The 24,814-nt window shown below is 43.1% G+C and overlaps 2 protein-coding genes across 5 annotated transcripts in view; both read right to left on the minus strand.

Annotated features, from left to right (window-relative positions):
- The window catches only part of LOC108925030 (soluble lamin-associated protein of 75 kDa-like), a 19,607-nt gene extending 9,547 nt beyond the window's left edge, over positions 1-10,060 (minus strand). For 2 of the 3 annotated variants that reach the window (XM_029253020.1, XM_029253019.1), the window contains exons 1-3: positions 9,449-9,668; positions 576-712; positions 1-3 (exon numbers count right to left, since the gene is read on the minus strand). The exon at positions 1-3 is cut by the window's left edge and continues 97 nt beyond it. In XM_029253020.1, coding sequence (XP_029108853.1) covers positions 1-3; positions 576-712; positions 9,449-9,491 — 183 coding nt within the window. In that variant the 5' untranslated portion in view covers positions 9,492-9,668. Of the gene's footprint in view, positions 4-575; positions 713-9,448; positions 9,669-9,787 lie in introns of those variants that run through there. The other variant, XM_018736733.2, reaches the window with a different exon arrangement.
- A 9,984-nt stretch (positions 10,061-20,044) lies between these two features.
- LOC108925025 (beta-1,3-galactosyl-O-glycosyl-glycoprotein beta-1,6-N-acetylglucosaminyltransferase 4-like) lies at positions 20,045-22,243 on the minus strand. Of its 2 annotated transcripts, XM_018736725.1 has the most exons (3): positions 22,117-22,243; positions 21,711-21,786; positions 20,045-21,535 (listed from the first exon to the last, which is right to left on the minus strand). In XM_018736725.1, the coding sequence occupies exons 2-3, from the start codon at positions 21,754-21,756 to the stop codon at positions 20,184-20,186; spliced, it is 1,398 nt and encodes a 465-aa protein (XP_018592241.1). In that variant the 5' UTR covers positions 21,757-21,786; positions 22,117-22,243; the 3' UTR covers positions 20,045-20,183. The 2 variants fall into 2 exon arrangements, with proteins under 2 accessions (XP_018592241.1, XP_018592240.1); XM_018736724.1 differs by having other exon boundaries at positions 21,711-22,243.
- Between the last annotated feature and the right edge of the window lie 2,571 nt (positions 22,244-24,814).

Below are 24,814 nucleotides of genomic sequence, written 5' to 3' on the forward strand. Positions count from 1 at the left end.
AACCTGGCACAGTATGAGCGAAGGGTTGTCACACAGGGATAGGCACAAGGCAGTCATGACCTCATAATACAGCCATACTGACCAGACAGACAGCAGGTCATAGGGGAAACACTGGGGTCACTTTGACTGAAAGACCCTTGTTGAGGACAAAGCAGCATTTTTGTAGGGTTGGAATGCATGAAGATCTTTGTTTGGCCAGGAAGATGTCTACAGTTCCCACTAAATTCTGCTGAGAACAATGCATTTCTAAAATTACCGACAGCAAACCAGTATAGTACTGTTCATTTCAATTAAGAATCAAAATTCTCTTAAAGATCATTCTTATAAATGCCTTTATTTTTATCGGTATCTAAGCATTTTATTCTCTATTTCAATATACAATGAACTTAATGTGGAGCTGGAAAGGAAATGTTATAACCTCTGCAAAGTTCACAGAGTGTTTCTAGCAAAAAGGAGGGGGGGAAAAAAGAAAAAAAAAAAAAAAAAAATAGTAATTGAGCAGCCAAAATTAACTGTGGTCTTGCCCATAAGTGCGCGAGTCCTGCAACACACGCTCAGCGAGGATGTTCTCCCACCTGTCTGGTGTTGGACAGGGCGAAGGACTCCGCCTCATCCGGGTTGCTGTGGAGAAGGTCCGACATGTAGTCCTCTGCGCATCGCTCGAGCTCCTCGTGACTCAGCATGGCCAAGATATCCACTGGGAACTCCATCACTGGGGAGAAAGTCTTAACAGATTACAGGGTGAACTACACTGACTCACTTGCTATAACATAAATTAATATAATGTAGTGTAGTGCTGTTGGTTTTAGATCCTAACTGCAGCCTTATCAACATGACAAGCCATGGTCTCCTGTACAGTACACCGTTGTAACTTACTACAAACCAGCAACCTGAATGAAAACCAGAAGCAGCAAATTAGTAAGGAGGAACTCCTCCTTAATTTATTTAGCGCACACTTTTCTCCGACGCAACTTCCAACGAACTCTATGTAATCAGCACACACCTTATTCATCAAGGTAATTTCCCATGGGTCACTCATCCATACATCAGTGGAACACACTCTCTCTGTCAGTCACGCACACACTATGGATGAACCTGAACAGCATGTCTTTGGACTGTGGGAGGAAACCAGAGCATCCACCGGAAACCCACACAGACAAGCAAAGACTGATCAGGGACCCATGTCCTCTCGCACCACCCAGGGCCCGTGAGACAGCAGCGCTACTCGCTGTGCCACCGCGCTGCCCACTTTCACAGCTTTGTCATAGTCTCAGAAAAAATTTTAAATGAACAACAAGCAAAACTGACACCTGAGAAATTAAACTGGTTTAACTGTTCATTGCTTTTCTGGAATAGATCCCAGGACAGCATGAAGGAAAGGAAGCTGGTACCGTAGCAGTTCGAGCCGTTGCCTTTGGACGCAAAGGTTGCTGGTTTAAATCCCACCTCCAGCTGTAGCAGACTTGATCAAGGTACTTGACCTGACCTAATCCAATAAAAATGACCTAACTGTATAAACGGAAAAATCATTGTAGGTTGCTTTGAAGGAAAGCATCAGAAAAATGTGTGTTTTTTCTTTTTTTGTACACAGGATGGCAATGTGAAAGACCAATTTAATATGACTAGCAATTACTCTGCAGTACATGGTTAATATACCATTATCTTACCAGATAAATAGTGCAACTAGCAGGATATAAAGTATGGTACATTGGTTTTTGTTCCAGCTGATTTCTTACACATTTAAAGCCTTTTCACTGACTGAACCAGACAGCAAATTAATCAAATGCTTTAAATTATGGAAAATCCAATTATTTCAAGCTTGTTTACACTTATCGCTACAGGCATAGATGTCTTAAATTACACTGACTACAACTGAAAAAAATTGTTATAATTAAAATTTGAAGCCTGCTTAATACATAAAGAAATAACACTGATTGCACTGATGAATTTCAAAAAGAATGCTATACTATTTTTGAAAGCTGGTAAATTTGAAATAAAATGCTTTGTATGATTAAAAATTAAAAAAAAAAAAAAAGTCTATTTAATTTGATTTTACAATTAAGTCATCAGTTCAATCCGACAAGACGGGTTGAATCACCGTAAGAACGAGCTTTTCCTGGGGCCAGCAAGACCTGACCTCGAAGCCATAATGAAGTTCTCAAGAGCTGCTCAGCTGGTTAACATGGTGGGCTTAATAATACCAAACTGCACAGAAACCAAGAGTTCTCCCACATAACAAATGATTCTGAAAAACACAGTTCTAAAGGAGAACAAAAAGTTCATTTCACTTAATCATTGTCATTATTTCAGAAGAAACGCTTGGGTCGCAGGCTCCGCAAGTCAAACTTCAATCAATTGCTTTCAGGCAACTGGCCAGTGATAAAACACACTTTATTCAACATAAACCAACGTAACGGCTTTTCGCAACATTTTTCAATAAAGGCAGTCTAAAACAGAAGTTTTTTTTACTAGAGTAATTTAGGGTAAGTACCTTGCTTAAGGGCACTACAGCAGGAGGTGGGATCTGACCCTAGATCTTCCAAGCCCAAAAGCTCCAATCACTATGCCACCTGAAATTATGGTGCAAAACAGTTTTTAAAAGCCTTTAATAAAACCATACCACTAATTATGGTTGTTGGTAGAAAACACCACTGGGCTTCTCTGGGCTTGGTTCTGCTTCCAGGTTCTCGGGCTCAGTTTTGACCATCTGATTAAGCACAGCACCCAAGACTTTCCCCAACATGAATTTCTCAGTACTGTACTGAGTATGTCTCCGGAACAGGTTTCATCACTGCAGAAAGCCCTGACATGCCTTTCTTTCCACTCGCTGCATTTCTAATAGATTACCCGAGCATATGGTGTTAATGCACAAAACAATAACGAACATATGGTAGCGATAAGCATACTACACCGTCCAGCAGTAAATGAAGGATTTCAACTTATAGCGATTCTCGACAGCCCTGGGCCGCCCGCCCTGCCGATTACCGCAAAGTCCTTAAATTGAGCATTTAAAAAATGTGCGACAACGTACTATGGTTAAAAGTGGTCATTAATACAGTACAATATCAAGCCAAGTAGTAAAAACTCAAAGCCTCTCAAATGCAAAATGCAGAAACATTGGTTTTTGTGGACGTAAGCTTGCTTTAGCGTGGGAAGTGCGAGAGATGCGAGGTCGACGCTCTCGCTGCAATTCCCTTGCTTTTCACGCAGCAGTGCAGAGGAAGTAACACGAGTGGCACGATCCAGCAGATGAACAGGTCCCATCGGTGCAGAGAAAATGCTGCACGGGATGCCTCGGAGACGCCTACGGGATCACGCGCGTGCAGTACGCGAGGGTCGCCGTACGCAGTCTCTCCAGTGCCTGGCCTGGTCATCCAGCAAGACTACGTTGCCGTCACACACAATTCGCGTCACGAGCCCAAAGGGAACGAAGAGGCAGAGATGCGGGAGGGCCACATTATAGCTTTCGCGCGTCTCACCGCCCAACGCGAGCGAGGAACATCGAACAAATGGTTGCTCAAAGTGCTCCGGGACATGCCTTGCAGGACGTATCCAGACAGATTCCCAGCTGCTTCCCTCCGCAGTAAATCTAATTTCACATGAGATTCGAAGGTCCGACACAATGAAAGTGCTGAATCACCATGCATGGAAAGGAAAAAAAAAAAAAAAAAAAATCTTTTGTTTTTTTTTTTTCTGAATCATTCATAATATACAAAATGTTTCGGCTGACTCATGGGCAGCAATGTCACGCGAACAAAATTCAGAGCGCAGAAGCATAATGGTTAAGGCTGGGGACTTGTAACCTGAACATTGTTGAGTGAGTCCCGGGAGAGGCCTTGCTTTACTCGTGAGCAAGCTGGTAAATATAAAATGGCTCTCTTAAAATAGCGAGCAGCACAAATGCATGAAGCGGAAACTTTAGATAATGGTGCGATCTAAGAAAAAAATAATAAAAAAAGCCACATCTTAAAAAAAAGAGACACGGGGTTAACAAGTTTACTGTATCCCAGCTATCGACCATCGCGCACACACACGGTCTGAACCCCTTGTCCCATTCGGGGTCGCGGGGAGCCGGAAGCTAACCCGGCAACACAGGGCGCAGGGCTGGAGGGGGAGGGGACACACCCAGGACGGGACACCAGTCCATCGCAAGGCACCCCAAGTGGGACTCGAACCCTAGACCCACCGGAGAGCAGGACCCAGTCCAACCCACTGCGCCACCATGCCCCCTTTGATCATTGCATTAAATTATTAATTTCAAAAGTTTCACAAACTGGTGACTGCACGTGACAATAATCAGTGAACAGGACCACTTTCATTCTATCTATTAAATACCATGAAACAATAAAAATTTATAAATGCTGCAATCCTGATGGGACAAGGCTGCACACCACTGCCTTATACAGAGCAGAAAGGAGCACGTGTTGTGCGCTTAATCCTAATTACTACAAATCCTAACAGTCTGCTCACACTTTAAGCTTGATGCCAATGGCCAATAGAGGACAGCTGGTAGCGTAGTGGTTAGCGCTACTGCCTTTGGATCCGAAGGTTGCAGGTTTGATCCCCACTTCTAGTTCCAGTACCCTTAACCAAGGTACTTACCCTAAATTGCTCCAGTAAAATTACCCAGCTGTGTAAATAGGTAAATAATTGTAACCTTCCTATTGGAAGTGGCTTCATACAAAAGCATCAACTAAATGTAAATAATGAATCAGTGACACACAACTGTACATCACTAGTCTACAAACTACTTCAAAATATAAACAATATCAGCGTTAAGTACCTTTTGAGCTTAATTTACCTTTAAAGTTTATGACGCTAACAGCTTTTTGAATAGCGTGTAACGAAAAAAAATGCGGCGTAAGGCACGGCCCTGCAGTTGTAACCACTGTTTGAATTTTGTTTCGGTACCAGTCTAACCTGAACTGCTAAACCGACTTTCCATTCCAGGCCATTATAGAGTCTAGGTGGGTTCTTGTATTCTGATCATACCCCAAGTTTCAAGTCTGATTATATTAACATCATTCCATCATAATAGAGACTAACACCTGAGCTTCTGATGTAACTCATATCTCAGTGATAGCACTTAATATACTTGAAAAAAATAGGGAATTTGTGAATTAGTGAAAAATTTTGTATCACCTTCTGACCATATTGTAAAATGTTTCAGATAAAAATACACAGTACAGCAGAATGACCTTATGACATTACTAGAAAAAAAGCATTTCTTTCACAAGATCATTAGAGACCCAGTAAATGCCACGAAATTATCACTGCTGGCATCACACTGAAACATACACAAATCTTTTTACTCCATCTCAGACTTGGAAAGAGATAAGATGGGAGAATGATGTCAACTGACCGGCAATGCATTCTCCTATCAACCTTGCTGTGAGTACTTCTTCTGTCTCTTATTTTCATACATAATGAATTAAAATGACATGCCGTTTTACCATTATATTAATTAAGCTGTGTGCTCAAAGAATGTACATTTATCTATCTGCTGCTTTTCCACAAATACAGCATACAATTATTTACCCATTTATGCAGCTAGGCAATTCCTACAGGAACAATTCATGGTAAGTACCTAGGTCAAAGGTACACTGGGAGGCGGGATTCAAACCTGGCCCCTCTGAGCACAAAGGCAGCAGCTCTAACCACTGTGCTGCCTGCAGCCCCTCACGAATGGCAGAGAATGAAGGAGGAAAAAAAAGAGAGGAGAAGGAAAAAAAAAAAAAAAAAAAAAAAAAAAAAAAAAAAAAAAAAACTTTAAAATCCTTATATAAGTAAATGACTCCAAATAGAATGATGAAACAGGACAATGATTAAATCTGAATACAGTAGTCAGCTGTTTTCTTTATTTGCCTGATGTATTTGTTTCTTTGCCTTCTGCCTTTGTTCAGCGCTCTGTGTCACTGTGTGAAAAGAGAACTCTATCAGCATAATTTGAACTGAACTGAAGAAAGGGGGGGGGGGAAAAAAAAAAAATTATGACAACTAGCACATCAGCAAACTTTAGTGCTGGTTTCAAAAACAGAAGTAGAGGACAACTTACAATCAATGATCACCAGAGAAGAATCTACCACTGAAGAGGTAAACCAAAGAGAAGTATTTTGTCATAACTGCAATGGAAGATCTGGAAATGATCCCCAAATTGCCAAAGTACCACAAGAATGAAGATTAGAAATGTGCAATGATCGTATTTCCTGTAAGACTACATGGAAAAGCTGGACAATAAAGAAGGAAAGTCTCTTTTGAACTGCGGAACTGAAGGTGTCTTTTGAGGGTACCATGAACGACCAAGAAAGCAAGCAGTTCGCTCTTGGACCAAATCGAATCTGAATTCTCACTGAAAATGCAAATAAGACAGAGATTACAGTACATTGGGCACACAGTGCAAAAAGTAGACTTTCCAGAAAAACAGTAATAGTATACACTATTTATTCTAATTCAGCTATCCATTGGAGTTACCATTGTCACATACTGTATGCCATTATCCTTTCATCAAAACTCAACTAGGTGCTCAAGAAGCTAAGGACTGTTGCCAGAGCAATTCACCCTATCCTACCCTACCCTACCCAACCCAAGTGCGGACTCTATACCACTTGACCTGAAGACATTGCAGCACTCAAGAAAAACAAGCTGTTTACTACAGTGACTTGTCTTACCTACCAGCTCTGCTCCTTCATCCAGTGTTTTTGACATTCCCTAGAAGAACCCCACCAATGGCTGCAGCCCAGCACAAAGCTGGCATTGTAGACAGAGATTATTGAGGCCATATGTTTTGACGAAATAGGTTTTCAACAGCCATTCCATGGAATGCCCTCCACTAGAAGTTCCTCCCTGACGCCTGAATGAATCAAGCGCATCAATAACCTCATAGTAGTGGGTTCTTCATGGGTTGCACACCTCTTACAAAGCAGTGCCAAAAACCAACGCTTAAATCATGTTGAAGAGAAACAAATAATTCAAGCGCCCCAACCGAAGCACAACCTTCTGCAATCAATGGCTAAGTTGCAAGGGAAGACAACATGCCACCGGTTATCGGAAAATGAGGGATCATGGGACAACAAGATGTGCAGAGCTGAAATGTTTTGGTTTGGAATGGGCGAGGCGCCACCCTCCACCCCATTATCTCAACAACAGCGCTATGGGCGCTGGCAAAAATTCCCCTGTCAAGTGACATTAGCAGCCGAGCAGAAGTCGCGTTCACCGCTCTGAGCCGAAGCGCCCTCGCGTTGCAATCCCCCGCCCCAGCGCTTTAAATATTGAAGGGATGTCCTCAGGCATGCACACAGTACTGTGGTGCCCTTCAAAAAGAAAACAAAAACAGGAAGGCACCCAAATATAAAAGGAGTCGAAACACCAGATGCTGGTAAGTTCAGTTTTTGATGTACACAAAACCAACACAAGAGCTGATCCTTTGGAATCAGCGGGATCCTCAGGGGTACGACAGATATTTCCCCAGTCAATATATTCCTCCTCTCCGGCACAACAGCTTCAGGCCAAGCTGCATGTGAACTTGTGTCCTTGTCCCCCTCAAGATAAAGTCAACAGTACAACCCACCTACTGTCATCAGCAATCTTTGTTTTTTAACAATTCTGTCCACAAGAAAAAAAGGAAAAAAAAAAAAAAAAAAAAAAAAATCACAATCACTGACTAATGAAAAACAACATCTGTTAGTGAAGGTTTAATGGGGAAAAGGCAGCCCAGTTTGCACTATTTCTCCATTAAATAAGGAAAACACAGTGCTGGTGTCTTCAGTTGAAGAGTGGCACAGTGAGTAGAGCTGCTGTCTCACAGCACCTGGGTGGTGCGAGAGGACATGGGTTCAGTCCCTGCTCAGTCTGTGTAGAGTTTGCATGTTCTCCCCGTGTCTGCGTGGGTATCCTCCGGGTGCTCCCGTTTCCTCCCACAGTCCAAAGACTTGCTGTTCAGGTTTCCCCATAGTGTGTGAGTGTCACAGAGTGAGTGTTTTTCATTGATGCATGGATGAGTAACCCCTTGTAAGTAGTGTATCTAGCAATGTAATAACCTTGGTGAATAAGGTGTGTATGCTAGTAACACTACATAGTGTTGCAAGTCACTTCGGACAAAAGCGTCTGCTAAGTGAATAAATGTAAATATAAGAGGAATAGTGTTTACAAAGACATTTAAAATTTTTTAGGAATAGTGTTTACTGAATAGTGTTTATTTTATAGCAGCTGATAGTATAGTAGGGTAAACCCCATTAAACCCTCACTGTTGCCTTGAACACAGGTTCGACTCCCTACTCCTGCAGTAGTACAGCTGAGCGGGGAACTTACTGTAAAATGTTTCGGTAAAAATTATCCAACTCTTTACACTGTAGGCAGCTATTATTACATAAGCAGTCCCTCTCCTTGTAAATAAACAGTGGCTTTGATGAAAGGTAGCAGCTAAATTAATAATAATTTACTGTACATCTGTCCTGTATTTCAGCTCAAGCTGGTCTTTAACAAAGAGACGGATACCCACGCTGTTAACTCTGTAATGCACAAAGTCACCATCCCATTTCCACACGTATTCATGCTATAAATAGAAATACTCTTCATAAACGCAACTGAAAGTATGAAGCCATTTAAACACAAGGACACGATTTGCATCAGCGACAGATAAAACACTGGGGAATCACTACTAAATGATGCTCATGCATGTTTAATAAAGATAAAGGGAAATTATAGGCAGCACTGGCAGCTTTAGCTGGTTTGGTTCGAGTTCACTACCAAAAAAACGTGACTATTTCGAGGAGATGGGTTACGTATTGATCACTGAAGTCATACGGGTCGTTGGAAATGTACCGCAAACCTTCGGAGCAGAGCTGCCCCAACTCCTACGATGAGCCAAATTCACTACAGTTCAGTTGTCTGACCATCATTTACCTAAAAGCCTGGCCTTTACTAGGAGACGCCTACAGAAGGAAGGCAGAAGCGGCCTGTGGTAAACAACTGCCTGGGCGTGATGTTCCACACCATGGGCATGATGAACTGAGCGTAGGCCAAAGCAACATCAGAACCACAGACCACACACAGCAGCTCAGATCAGCGGCCCCACACACTGCGCACAGGCCGGGTATCCCATCCACGTGTTGTTCGCGTCTGTTGACAGCTGAACCAACACACTCCCCAAAAAAGGGTGCAGTGACTTTTCCAAACCATCGCCACCATACAGCCAGTAATGGCCAGATCACAATATTTTTAAGGCAATTAATTATTATCCACTCGCCACTGGGAGAGAGACGACGGACGAGTCCACCTAAAATTTCTCCCCAAAGAAGTTTGTCCGAAGATGCCGGACCCCAGACTGGGCCAGAGTGGAACTGATCACATTGTCGCCACTCGGCTTCAGCGGCATCATAACTGTAGGCGTCTCGTGAGCAAGACATGCGCGATGCGGGAAATATGTGAAGACAAACACACACTATCTCACCTGCATCCGTGTGCCCGACGTCCTTCTGCGGGACAGCGATCATGTCATCGGTAGCACAGCTGAGCTTACGTGCGTGTGTGTCCTCTTTATTTATTATGTAACTTGCATAAGAGTTCGCATTAAGGGCCAGATCGTGTGCGTGCGGTGAGGATCTGGATCTGGATCCATCCAGCCGTCCCTAATCCCAGCAGCAGCTGATACCTCTCTCTCTCTCTCTCTCTCTCTCTCTCTCTCTCTCTCTCTGTGTGTGTGTGCGCGCGCGCGCTTCCGTTCCCAGCATTCGCGGCACCGGCGCGCGCAGAAATGCCGTCAGTGATGCAGTGCAGTACCGACACTCACCTCCGACTTACGGCGGCTCGGGTCCGCTTCTCTCTCGCCGTCCCCTCCTTCCTTGTTTGATTTCGCTGCTTTTTCAGCGCCGCGCAACCGCCTGCTGGAGCGCTGAGCAATGAATGGATCGGCTAAACCAGCGGCAGGTCCGGCTACGGCTCTGTCGCGCGCGCACACTCCCGCGCGCAGCACCCGCCCCCCACGTGAGCATCGGCCGGAGCGCTGGCTTACTGACTGCCGTGCGACCGCCGAATCGTGTTACGTAAGAAAAGTTTAGGAGCACATAAAGCCTAATTCACTTCACCTGATCATGCAAGTATGTGGTGGTGGAGATGATAACGGTAAATGATAAAGGAACAGTTGGTAGCCTAGTGGTTCGAGCTGCAGCCTTTGGACCTGGAGGGCGCTGCTGGTTTGAATCCCACTGTGATATTCAATTAGAATATGTAAAATAAGTGACGTGATTACGAAGTAGGAGGTATTGATCCCGTGTTCGTGCAAGATGGCGGAATGAAGAAGCCACGTTAACTCCGCCATCTGTCGAGTGCTCATTAAACCACAAACAAAACAACAGACGTACACCCACCTCCAGTTGTAGTACCCTTGGCTTGAGCAAGGTACTTACATTACCCAGCTTTCTAAATGGGTAAATGATTATAAGCACCTTAACATTGTAGTTGCTTTGATGGAAGCCTCAGGTAAAAAAAATAAATAAAATGATGAAGAATATGGCCCAGCCCTTTACTAACAGGTTGGGTGTGCACACACCCAGGGGCCTGTGTGAAGTCTAATGCACATTAAATCTACATGTTCAGGTAAAGTAGTGTGTTAATGCAGTTTACAATTGACACACTGCCTACACTAAACAAACAAGCCTAATGCATTTTATTGTTACTTCCGTTTTCACCACTACAGGCTCACAGTGGTCCTGAGTCTTTCCTAGAAGTGCATCACGAGGCAATCGCGCACACGCAAAGTCATTCGCACACAGCTACATTGTTTAGATCCCCCACTCTGCTTGAAACGCACATCTCTGGAATGACACAAACATGGGGAGAACATGCAAACCCCACACAGACTGAGCCACATTTGAACCCACAGCCCAGAAGCTGTGTGGCACCAGTGCTACCCACTGCACCGCTGTGTGCTATCATTGCAAAGTTTATTCAGTTCACAGTTTTGATCAAGGTGACTTTATTCACTCATATGTACAGCTGGGTATTCTTACTGTTTCAGTTCAGGTTAAGTACCTTGATGAAGGACGCTACACCAACAGGTGGGATTTGAACCAGGAACCTCCATCCATCCATCTTCCTCCGCTTATCCGGGACCGGGTCGCGGGGGCAGCAGTCTGAGCAGAGTCCCCCAGACTTCCCTCTCCCCGCACATCTCCTCCAGCTCCTCTGGGGGAACCCCAAGGCGTTCCCAGGCCAGCCAGGAGACGTAGTCTCTCCAACGTGTCCTGGGTCTGCCCCGAGGCCTCCTCCCAGTGGGACAAGCCCGGAACACCTCACCAGGGAGGCGTCCAGGAGGCATCCGGAACAGACGCCCAAGCCACCTCAACCGGCTCCTTCGTTTACCCCGCCCAGTATGGGGCCACCGGGGCCCCACCCTGGAGCCAGGCCTGGGTGGGGGACTCGCATGCAAGCGCCTGGTGGCCAGGTCTATGCCCACGGGGCCTGGCCGGGCTCAGCTCGAAGCCATGACGTGGAGCCGCTCTTCGGTGGGCTCACCACCAGCCGGAGAGACTGTAAGAGGCCGGTGCGTTGTGATTTGGGCGGTGGTCGGGGCCGAGTGCCCGGCTGACCCAAACTTCGGGCGCCAACTCTGAACCAGGAACCTTCCACATGAAATGTAACAGCGCAAACCACTACAGCGGCCACTGGTGGTTTTCAGTGGTTGACTCGTTGTTCGGTGTGCTTTTAAAATTATCTTTCATATTCTATGTTTTATGTTTGTATGGTTCACAGTGCTGAACAATAAAAAACATACGTTAATATCATATATCCGGAATAAAGTCACTGTAAGAGCTGGCAGTACTGTGGCCTCTGGGATGTGAGACATAGAAAGGCTGGATGTGTGTGTGAGACATCCGTCCCTTCGACAAAAATAGACATAAGCTGTGCAGCTTTTACACCGTGCTTGCTGTGACACTTACACTGTACATCATGCGCTTTTAAGCTTAAGTCCCCCTCGTCCTGCTGCTGTGTTTATAGGATTACACGTGTTTTATTCCTTCATACCATTCATGCCGCATGCTGTGAAAGCAGACTGGTGTTCATTGTTCTCATTATACAGATTTACAGTGTAAAACTCTAACACATCTGAGAAATGTAGATTTACAGAAGGACCTTACATCAATTGACCTGTTTTGTACATTTCATGTTCAGCATCTTCTCTGTTTATTATAACAAGACAACACACAGTTTGTTAGTAAGTAGCAAATGTAAGGTAAGTAAGGTAATAACCTTTATTTCTGTAAAGATGCGAAGATATACAATTTTAAACAAATTTTTCAGATCATCTGCACTTGTTTTCACACTCACAAAACACTCATATTCTCCGCCTTTGCAGGTCTTCCTTCCATCCAGTATAAAGCTGTTCTTACAGAGGCCAGTAGGAGGCGCCCTTTAACAGTGCTCTTTGTCTTACTAGTTTTAAATTAATGGCAGTCATGTTGACCCCAGCTCTTTTGCATTAACAGGAGTTTGTAAATAAATGCATTTAATAATTGATACTAGAAAATGTACATATTCAGAAATTCAGTGCAGTACATACATTCCAGGTTCCAAGTTTTAATGTTTTTTTACAGAAAATACAAGAATATCAATGTAATGTGTTTCCCAGTTTTAAAAAGAATAGCACAAACTTGTGGTTTCTCATCACTTTTGAAACATCTCATCAGACATGGGTCATTGTAGCTTTTCCTTCCAAACATTTCAGGATAATTGTAGTGTATTATAAACCACAAAGAGCTTTTGATGCAGACATGTGATTGTCAAAGCACAGACTCTTACCATCATTCTTACTGGCATCACTCGATTCACTGCTTATAGAATTGAGTCTGATAGGAAACACAAAGATGATTGTGACAGATGTAATACAAATTTATGGAACTGTCAGGAGAGTGAAAAAAGAAGTGGGGCTAAAAGGGATTGGTTTTGAGACCCATCTTGAAAACTGAAAGGGATTCAGCAGTTCTGAGGGAAAGGGGGGCTCATTCCACCATACGGGAGACAAAACAAAGAACCTTCAGAATTTTTATTTTGAAATTTTTTGTGAGTGGGGCCGTCAAGGAGCATAGCTATCTTACAGGGGTGTAGGGAGTGATCAAGTGTTGTGGGTATCATCGTGCAGGTCCTTTGAATGTCTTACAGGCCGTACTCAAAGTCTTGAACTTTATATGACTGGCCACAGGAAGCCAAAACAGAGAGATAAGGAGCTGCAATACATGGAAATGTTTTGGTGTGCATGGTCGCTCTCCAGCTTCCCACAGCCCTTTACCTATTGCAAGAACTGGTGTTGCTGGTGAACACTTAACTTCCCACATGATGAAATATGCATACATGACAGTTTGTAGCAACTATTCTATATGAATATTAACTATCTGAGAGATTGCATAATACTCTTTTTATTACTGGCTTCCAAGAGCCTGGTGCGTTTATTATCAGCCATAAAAATTACACTAGTCACAGTAAACATCTGTTATATCCATAAGTGATGATTTTGAAGCAAAATGAGTGGGTTCTGAATACAGTGTACACAACTACAATTGTACTATGTTTACTGTGTGTAACACATATCACCACTAGATGGAGAAACAGGTATTTTTTTCCACCTGATGCGAGTACAGTTCATAGCTGTAAATTCTGCTTACTCTCAACAGTGAGCTTTTATTTTCTCTAATTAAATTAAATTATTTTTCAGCATTCCCACATTGGCAACTAGTAGTTTGGTTGTATTGTGTTTCAAAAAATTTTCTCCTCAGTCTTCTGTGAATTTCTTAAAAAATGGATGTGCGTTCTAAACCAGCTCAGCCTGTGCAAACGTGTTGATGTGAACTGGTGATTCTAAACTGCCCGTAATGTGTGTGTGTGTGTGTGTGTGTGTGTGTGTGTGTGTATGCAAGTGAATGATGGAATGGGCAATCATAGACACTCATTCACTTGCATACACATCCCGTTCATGGTGTTTGCTCTCTTATATCCTCAGATTCCAGGGCAGCTCCAGACCCCTGCGACCCTGCACTGGACAAGCAGTTATTGGTAATGGATGGAGGGATGAACATATTGACTATAGTGAAAGTGCAGTGAATACAGTAAATTCATGTACTGAGGAAAACATGGTGGAAAACTATGTATTGATCATCAGCCAGTAAGAATAACATTATGCTAATAGAAATAACTTTAAAAGCAATGTCTCATATAATTTTAATATTAATATCTAGTGCTTTTCTAACTGCAGTGGATTGGCAATGTAGAGGAAAAGAAGCAATTAAACTCTGTAGAGGCTGATTCATCTGGCTTTACACCAAGTTCTCAGTCACCTTAGTCAGCAAGAGAGAAAGAGTTATTACATTATGGAGTCAGGGAATGTTGTGGGAATAACGGATTGCTGCATCTAATAACCTGATATTCAGAATACATTTGATACTTTGATACTAAAAAAGTTCTTCATAAATTAAAAGAATCAAATTACATTTTCCTTTGTTACTCAGCCGCAGTGTATCAGTATTTATATTTACAGTAAAAAAGGAGATGTTGTGTATATTATAATATTATAATTTTACTACTAATGAATTGTTGGGCATTGCACAATTATTTGGCATCTTGAGCCATGCAAGAAAAGTTATTTTTGGACAGCACTATTTCCTCAGCATCTGTGAAAGAGACTAAAGTGTTTAACCGGGGCAGACACAAATTAAACATCTTGACAGGAGGCCAGAAATATATTTCCGTATATGTGTAGTTGTCATGCCCACGCCATCCAGCCATGCGACCGCACATGCCGGAAATCAGACCGGTATAAAAGGAGCAACATCAACTCACTGGGTTGAGGAATCTTAGAGAGCCCACCTGCTTGGCTTGTGATTCAACACACCTTCTTCTTCCTTCTCTCCATCCCTTGTCCCTCGTTCTTGGATTTACTTACGACCTCCTGCACATCCACTCGGTTTTGATTCTTTCCTCGTCCCTCAAAAAGAAGTCCGCGCCTCAGAAGACCCACAGCCGCCCACAACCTCGATTCCCATCTGTTCCCGTGTCCCATCCCGAAATAAACGAACCTGCATCTGAGTCCAAACCTTGCCTCCTGTCTCCTGTCTGAATCCGTGACAGTAGTGCAATTTAGACATTAACAGTAAACTTTTGAGTTTTTTAAACTTCTTTGTATTTTTCCTTTCGGTTGTATGTCACTTTGGACAAAAAGCACCTGCTAAATGAACAAATTTAAATGCATGTTGCAAAGTTGAAACTGACTGATGAAACTGAAATGCTGAAACTGTTTCATAAAGCCTACTGAGAACTTCAACGTGCACAAAAACTTCACAGAGGAGCACCTGGTCACACTTAAGTCTGTTCACTGATTTATGTAAGATCTTTACACAGAATGGAATATCTCACAGTGCTGATTCCTGTCACAACCACCCCAAACCTCAACCTAGAAAACTATTTATTAACCACAACATCGATGCAATGCAACTTTCCAAGTTTCCAAATTACTTGTTTCTTCATTCCCCCTTCTCAGTCCAAAAGAGTCTATATAAAGAGAATTTTAAGAAGATCTGGGTGACCAGAGATCTTATTGAATATACACAGCCACCTCTACAGGTGTAGCATCAGTTGCTGCTTGGGCTGCTGCCAGCTGTAGCATCTCAGTAGTACTCCTACTGTATCAGTGTCACTATAATCAAGAACAGCAGCATTGTGCCTAGTTGTATCAGACCAATCAACGCAACTAAAAAAAAAAAAAAAACTGGTATAACAAAAAGACTGAATCTGAGCAAGAGCAAAAAATACTGTAGTGGGATACTTAGGAAAAGTTAAAGCACTGTGATAGTACAGTCATATGTGATGGAAAAGTGCAGGCTTTCTCCATGGAAGCAATATATAGCCTATACATGTCTTTGTGAGGTTGCAAAGTATGTCATACTAGTCAGAATGTCACCGTTTATTTCTGTATCTCAGGCAGCTCCGCAGGAGGAAGGTGATAAAGTTGTTGTCCTGGAGTAGCTTTTGTATCGCTTATAAAAGAAGAAATATCTCTCGCAGCTGAGGTCATAGCAAAAAGTATACAGGTTTAGATATCAAATCGTGGGTTGCTACTTCAACTTTCTCAATACACAGCCAGTGTGATTATCCAAATACACTGCAGGAAATAGTTTTATGGCAAAAAAGACATATTTGGAAAGTCTCCGTGGATGAAAACAATTTGTGATTCTGATTAATATATTAGATGCATAATATGTTGATGTCCAAGGCTGTCGGCGGAAAGTTCGCTAAAACTTTTCAGTGGTGAAGTTTGTATGTTCAGTATGCTGCTGTTGAAGATGCATTGAAATAATAATACGTTAATTGAGTAAATCTCAAAATATATCAGGAAGCTGAACAGCTGAATTTGATAAACACTTCAGTGAAATTAACAACATTAAAAAAGCATAAAGATATTATAAGTGATTAAATTCATTTTATTTTTCTAGCATGCACTTCTCACAAAGTGACACGAGGTGCTGAACAAGAGATCAAGAGACAGAGTAGCAACAGATTGTAGCTGGTATAAAGTAAGCTTGTAGACAAAAGGTTAGCTATACATTCAGCAAGGGTAAGAACATTACTAGCTAATAATAGTGTAACGTAAGCCAGCTGTGGTAGCAATGGAGAAAGCGAAAATGAAAAACTCCCAACTTAAAAGGCAAGTGAGTAAAATAAACCTCTGGGAGGCCAAGCACCAGTGGCAGCCCACCCCTCTTGGGTATTCTAGATAGAATTTAACCAGTATATCAAGATAAAAAGATTTAGAATTTGGCTTGTTTCCTTTGCTCCAGTTTGAAATCTGTGCTATTTCCTCGCATGCTCAGATCTTTTAAAAAAGATAGGTAAAGTGTGATTAAAACAAAACAAAGAATGTCTCTATTGAACTTGATCATTTGCTGGCTTTAGAAAGTATGCAGAAGAACTGTATAGCTTGGTGTGAGTGCAGCAGCACCGTGTGCTGTGTGGTTGAACGGAAGGCCTCCACCCTCTACGCTCTCTATCTAGGGCTGAGACATTTCCTTCTCAACACAATGTGCTTCCTGCTCTGTATACAAACTCTTCTGCTCAGGGTTTGCTGGGGTTTGCACACACTCACCTGCCAACATGGGATAGGAAAGTAACGAAGACATGGAACCACTCCTGGAAAAGGTACCCGTGTCCCTTTACTGCCAGCCTTCCTGCCGCCTAAAGCATCCTTCATTCCTAAAATGTATGGACACGTATGGCTTCAGTGAACTCCAGACCTCTGCTATACTCTTTTTCAACGGCCACGCCGTGTGGAAAAGGAGCAAGGAAGCACTGGCAGGTTAAGTGGACAATAAAACTGACAGAATCTTCCAAACCTTCTTTCACTGGGGGAAAAAACCATGTGCATTTACTTCACATGTACTGATCAACATGGACCTGCTTTAGCTGTAAATACCTGCAATAAATGCAGCACTGCTAATACATCTGAGTTCATGTTCATTTCTCTTTAGTATAACAGGATGCAGGGTGAATGAAATTTGTGTGAAAATGCTTTGAAGTATTTTTCAGTTCACAAACTGTGCTTCTAAAGTAAAGACATAGATACTTAGTAACCTTCAGCAACCTAACATGAAAGCTGTGAAAGATAGGAATTCAAACCGAGGCTCAGAGATGTTTCTGTATTGGCTGAAAATGGAAATATTTTTGCAACAGGAGCATAAAAATATGAGCTCTACAGTAGAGACAAGGGAGCTGTATGTTGTAGGTTAAAACAAAAAGTCACACAGTACTTGGTACAAAGCAGTTATTTGTTGCATGCAGGACTTCTCTCAGGTACATTTGATTGTCATTTGTTACCTTCAGTTAATAATCTTAATTTTTTTGCAATGTATCTTTACAGTACATCTTGATACAAGATTGACTGAAAGATCTCAACCTTTGACAAACACTTGGCGCACTAAGTGTTAAAAGATATATGCTGGACCTTGGTCAGTGTGTGGCTCACTCTTGTTTCAGTGTTTACTGACATTTCTAGAGCAGGGAAACATCAGATGAGTCTTGCAAAACACAGGAAAGACATGTACTTCTCAGTTTCTCATGGTAAAAATACCACATTCTATTTAGTGCCATATTGGGGGTGCAGTGGCGCAGTGGGTTGGACCGCAGTCCTGCTCTCTGGTGGGTCTGGGGTTCAAGTCCCGCTTGGGGTGCCTTGCGGCGGACTGGTGTCCCGTCCTGGGTGTGTCCCCTTCCCCCTCTGGCCTTATGCCCTGTGTCACCGGGTAGGCTCCGGTTCCCCGTGGTCCCGTAAGGGACAAGCGGTTCTGAAAATGTGTGTGTGTATTTAGTGCCTACTTCCATACACAATTTCATGCATTTTTGTTTTCATTTTCAACATGAGTGTGTCCTGCTGTAAAGCTATTTTCATGTATGCATAGAATATTAGCATGTTTTCATGACCTATTGAACCTGGTGCAGAGCAAGAGCTGTGTAAACTAGAGGATCTGTCACAATCAGGCCGAGAAATCCTTTGAATCACGCCGCAAAATTGTTCACAACAGGTTCGATGAACAATTTCTCACTCCAAGCTCTTAGGCTCTCAATATGCTGAATGTCACCATTATTGTCCACTGAAAAACTGAGTTACTCCCTTATGGATTACAAAGGTTGAGGTAGTTAGAATAAGAATAATTGGTGTTCGTGAGAAAGAGTATTAAATTAAGAACATGAAAATGTAACAAAATGAAAGTGAATTTATTTCACATGTCATGTCTTGTATGGAATATGAACAAAGATGGATCACTGGAGAGTCACAGACATTGAACATAATCTGTCAGCACTACAGTAATATAAAGGAGACTGCAGAGTGAAACACTGGCAGTGTTGTCACTGACATTTCTCCCACAGAGGATGGACTTCACACTTAGCACAGTGTATTAACTTTTTTAAATCCAATACTAATATTAACAAAAAACTGCAGCATACAGCTGAGATTGAACTAAGTAACCTGTCTCAGCGCTGGCATGTTGACCTGAGTTCTTGGGATACCCATTGCTATCAATACACATCTTTGTGTGTAACCCCTTAATACCTTTATCCTTTTGACACAGAGGGGCAGGAATCGTTTGCCCCATTTTAACAGAGCCTGTTAGACATCATAAAGTCTCTCCACTCAGCATCTCTGCCAAATATGTGGGCAGCTTGAATTACTGTGGCTCCGACATCCAACTGAGTGATAAACTTTGGAAGAAAGCCCGGGACTCTACCAGGTATAAAGCAAGCTCTGAAAAGTGCTTATGCAGGGTACAGTGGCCCTTTATTGGCACGAGGTCATGAAAACACAGCAATGCAGACATTTAACAGTTGCAAAGGGCCAAAAGCTGCTGGTGCAAGAAGTGGTAAAATACCAAACAGTGCAAGCGGAGCGCTTTCGTTCACAACTGTCAGTCTACAGTGATGTCAGACAATTCTCTTAATGGCACATACACAAAATTTACCCAATTCATTTATTTCCCCAAGTACTGCATTTAATTCCAAATTAAATCAGGAATCTTCTTAATTTAGTGCAACTGTACTGCTCAATAATACAAATAACAATAAATAAATACGTTACGAAAAATCTCCAACCTGATACTTTATCATTCGATCGTTGTTGAGCACTGTTAAAATGCAATAACAAAATATAAAATAATTTAGAAAACACAGACAGTGCTCTGCCTTTTCTGAGTGAAAAATAAGAACAATTTTTTTTTTTTTTCTGTAAAAAAGGCACACTGCAAGGCACATTTTCATATCAGCAGTTCTTTGACTAATCTAGAAAACACATTCTCCACCAAGGAAGCATCGTAAGTCATCTTAGGTGAAGACAAATCAGCTATTGTATTTGGTGATGTAATACCACAATCATGACACAAGAGAGAGTTTATGAAACCCATAAAGGCCAACTCTTTCAATAAATACACATGTTAAGTGACAGTATGTCAGATGCACATGCATATACTGTATTAAGACACTGGTTTCAAGTGATCAGCCTCATACTTCATCCCTGTCTAATTCCCTTTCTTACAACATTGAGCTTTCAGTTTATAGCCACATTAGTGTTACATATATGCTTCCTTGGTGGGTCAGCAACCACGAGTTCTTGTGGTCATTGACCACACACACTCAGCAAAGACTTATTTTACTCTTTATAACCACACAAACTGGGGCACCAGTGAAAGCTGAGAGTGATTACTCCTTAACCTGGAGTTCACTAGGCGTCTCTCTTTCTCCACAAGGTGCTCCTCAAGGCACTTAATGACCACGGGATCTACTTTGGGATCCACCTTGTTGGCAAACCAGTGTCCGTAATTCAGTAGCCAACGCAGCTCTGCAGCTCCATATATGCAGACACTACGCAAGTGGGTACCTGTGCAGGGTGGGTAGCTGGACCCCTCCAGGTAACTCCACTTCACCAGCCGGGTCTTGCTCTTGAGATCCGTGACATCGGGTGCGGACCTGGGGATCTCACCCGGCACCCCTGGCAGCCGTGCCAGAGTGGCCCAGAAGTGCTCATCAGGGGAGTAGGTGTCCACTGACCAGGCCAAGAGGTCCTCCACCACTGGGTTTCCATTGATATAAGAGACAAACACATGGGACAGGACAAAGTAGGCACTTCCAGTGAAAACCTCAATATTGTGTGGAGGCTGCTCTTTGGCTTTTGTCGTCTTCACAGGCAGCTTGCGGTACTCGTAGGACGCACCTTTGAGGATATGCTGGAACTGAAAGCGCTGCTTCTTGTACTGACTCGGGCGGCTTGACTCCAGCATGTTGCCCCCACGCAGTGCCTTCAGCTCCCTCACCAACTCAAAGTTGGACTTGAGAGGAAAGTCCTGGCCACACAGGTTGATGACATACTTCCACGTGACAGTAGACTGGAGGAGGTCTGACAGGCAGTTTAAGTCAGCCATGAGCCTTGTGATGTTAGCATACTGGACAACCTCTAGCTTTGACGCGATGAACACATTGGGGAAGCACTTGACCAGGCTCTTCAGGGCAGCGACGAAACCTGGGGAGGACTTTTTATCATAATGAATGCAATAAATGTTCTGGGGCATGTAGATAGCCCGGAGGATCCTCTCCACCATGGAGGCATGTTTGTGCACAACCAGTGAGTAGGCAAGAGGAAAGAGTCTCTCCTCCTCAGAAGAAGGCTGCTTCGGGTATCCTCTGGCTTCGGTGAACTTCCAGCAGTCCGAGGTTAGAACCTCAATGTCCTCATCGCCCAGGTCCACTATGTACTTCCTTCTGATCTCCAATGACTTCCCAACCTCCACTGGGTCCAACTCGTAAACTGCTGTGCAGTTGATGTTATACTTGGTGTTCTGAAATTTGGAAAAAGCTGAAACAATTCCACAGGGCTCGATGAAGTAGCTGTTCCGCAGGGTCACTTTTACATAGACGAACTTTAATAAAAACACCACTAAGAGCGACGCGGTAAAGATGAGCGGCTTGTAGAGGCGTCTGCCAGCGGAGGAGCATCTTATCTTCATCGTGGGACCTAAGGAACGGCGGCAATTTCAACCTGAATTGGTAACAGGGCGATCAAGGTTGGCAGATAACATGATGATCTCCGGCTCTTCCTGCCCCGTCGTGTTCAGTGTTCAAAGACACGATCGATGTGAATAAGTCAGTCGGACCGGATGCGGATTTTTGTTTTTGCAAAACGCGATCACCTCGTTCGGTAGGGAAGCAGAAGGTGTCCGAAGCTTCTCCGTCCATGTAAGTTCTCACTGCACTGGGAGTCAAGTTCTGTAAATGTGTAAATCATAATGTGTAAATAATAACTTACAATGAAAGAATGCATTCCGCATCTGATAAGTCTTGCCGGCAGCAACATGTTCTTGGGATTTATCCTTTCCTCGAAGCGTGCGCCTCCGTTCTGCTGTACACTTACGCGGCACACAGCTGCATTCTTATTTTAGTTTCGCTATGCGAAACATTTGACGCGCACATCTTTAGACGAAGCGTGACTATTTTATACCGGGAAGCGCCGTTATGCTTTACTTCCCGTATTGCACAAACTGACAAAGCAGAGATTCCGAAAGCAGCGGCACTTTCGAATTATTCATCCTTTCCTACCTCGTAACTTTCCTCCCCCCTCCTCCCCACTCTCTCTTGTACCCCCGTTCTTCTTGTTTCTCATTCGGAGAACTCGCGGCCAGCTCGTGCTCCTCCTGCTGCTCACACACTCCGATGCGCGCGCGTGTGTCTGTATCTGTGTGTGTGTGTGTGTGTGTGTGTGTAGCAGGTGGCCGGCGGAGCCACTACATCTGCCCGGAACACGAGACATACCAGGAGCCCTGACACCTGCAGCGCGAGAACAGAACTGCAGGCCACACAGCTTTTACTTTTACTGCTGTCACAAACGTCATTCATTCATTCTCAATATCCAGGGGCGTGTATAGAAGGGTGGCATGGTTAGCACCCCCCCAACGCCACTGGGCTAGAGTACCATAACAATGCTGAACATCATTGGATCAGGAGCGCTGTCCCCCCCATGCAACTTCATTTAAAAAATATCCTGGAATCACCCCTTCTAACCACATAGCCAGTGTAGAGACGCACTGTCTATCGATGGGGTTAGAGGTAGAGTGCCCCTTGGATGGGATGCCAGTCAATCACAGGGCAGCCACATACGCAGGCTCACCTTCAAAAAGCCTTTTAGAGTGCCCTGTTGACCTAACACCTGACCGATCGCCAATCTGTTGCCTCCTATTTTGTTGTTCTCTCATGTTCTTTGACATTATCCTGCGTGTCAAGTGTATAGCTGCACCACGGTCCGGGGGGACCTGCATTTCATTCTCTCGTACTGTGTATTTGTATAAATGTGGAAAGGTAAAGCGAACCTTGAACCTAACACACATGCCTTTGGTGAATCCGAGGAAACCCAGGGCAGGACGAACATACAAAATCTAGCAGCCTGAGCAGGATTGCAAACTATGTCCAATCCCACAAACTGAGCTGACCAGCACTACCGGTTGTGCCACCGAGTCACCCTTCTTCATCGACTGCACAAACCTGAAACCTGCTCACCGACAGCTATGCTTTATATGTATTGCCTGTTTTTGATAAATCTAAAGTTTGAGGGAGACCACTCAAAAAAATCGACCCTCTTAACTTTGCGCCATCTTTTGGGATATCGAGGTAAATAAATGTGCGGTGTTCTTTAAATCGCAACTGAGCGTTTTTTAAAGTTGAATGAGAGTGAGTGAAAGTGACTTTCAGTTCTGAGCTGTACATTTAAGGAGTGGTATTAGCATTGTTATCTTAGTTTTTTAGTACGTCATTGATACTACAATTGTCAGAAGAGACTATCTTCGCTGTCCAGTTGACCTCGCTTCTCAAACACTTTTCCTGCTTTGTCATGGACGAAAAGAGTCTGAAAGAGTCACACGCACACATACACACACTGCTGCATTGCTTCAGTGATACTTATTGAAGGCATGCAAAAAAACTCCCTTCCTTTTCCATGTTTATGGTTTGCGAGCATGTCAACGACCCCTAAATGACCACAGCGTTATTTGCTCTGTGGCTCTGAGAAAAAGACAGACACAGTGACTGAGGTCTGAAAGCTTGGCGTCCAACTTGCTGCACTGCAACTCAGTACCCATTTCATTTGTTTAATGAAGATCCCTCCATTTCTCACGTCTGCTCACATACCGCATAACAGTGCCAGCAGCTAACTTTCTCAATACAAACACAAAGCAATACTGTTTACAGTGACGTAAGGCTGTTGTTTAGTTTATGTGGAGGGCATGAATGCTGTCATTGTGTTCATCATCTCGTATGCAAAAAAGGCCTCTTGTGTTACAACTGTTCGCTAAAGGAAATGTAGCGTTTTACGGTTAAAATGAACATTTTACGTGTCATTCATCCATTTTGTTGGATAGCATGATACAAGTTTACACACTCAGATTATCAGACAAAGGCCAGTTTAAATGCTGCACCCAGAAGTACAGGAAGTCTTAAGCAAGAAAAACTACTTACAAACTTTATTGATTCTGTCGCCAGACATCAAGAACAGTGTGCCGAGCTAATGCCATATTTCTTAAAACTACTAAAAACAGTTGTTAAGTTTTCCTCTTGTACAAAAGCTAATTCAGAATAAACTATCACTTAAGGCTGACAGTCCGACCTGGGACATGACATGACTGAGTAAAGAAAACCCATTACACAGGTGAAAGGACATGAAAAAGTGCTATAACTCAGTGGTATGATTTTCATGCTTTCCTAGTGTTAAAATCGGCCTACTTTTCGAGGCTCCAAGGAAATGTCTTTGGTATTTAGTTGACATCTTTGTAAGTATATAAATGAAGAATGCTTTTAAGATGCCATTAATAGCCATGCTAAAGTTTACCACAAACAATTCAACATGAATCTTGCCTACTCACTGCACTTGAAGGACACAGGTTCAGTCTCCACCTCCTGCTGTAGTGTTTTAAGCAGGGTACTTACCCTGAATGGCTCCTGCAAAGAAAATTGCCAGGCTATATAAATATGGGTAAAACATTTTAGGGAGCATACCATTTTATGTTGCTTTGGAGAAAACGTCAGTTAAATAAATAAGGATATTACACCTACTTTAAATAATACTTACATGAACTACAGGTTCCTAATGCACCTGGGAGTTTGCAATCTTGTTGTGTTTCTTGCCATTCTTAGTTGTCTAGAAGCTATTGGCTAAGTGGCCTCACACTGTGACCTTATTTTCTTTGTGCTTATTTCCCTGGGAAATATCCATCGTTTGTGTCATGCGGAACAGAGAACATGGAGGAGG

The sequence above is a fragment of the Scleropages formosus genome, chromosome 6 (genome assembly GCF_900964775.1).
Source record: "Scleropages formosus chromosome 6, fSclFor1.1, whole genome shotgun sequence".
NCBI lineage: Eukaryota > Metazoa > Chordata > Actinopteri > Osteoglossiformes > Osteoglossidae > Scleropages > Scleropages formosus.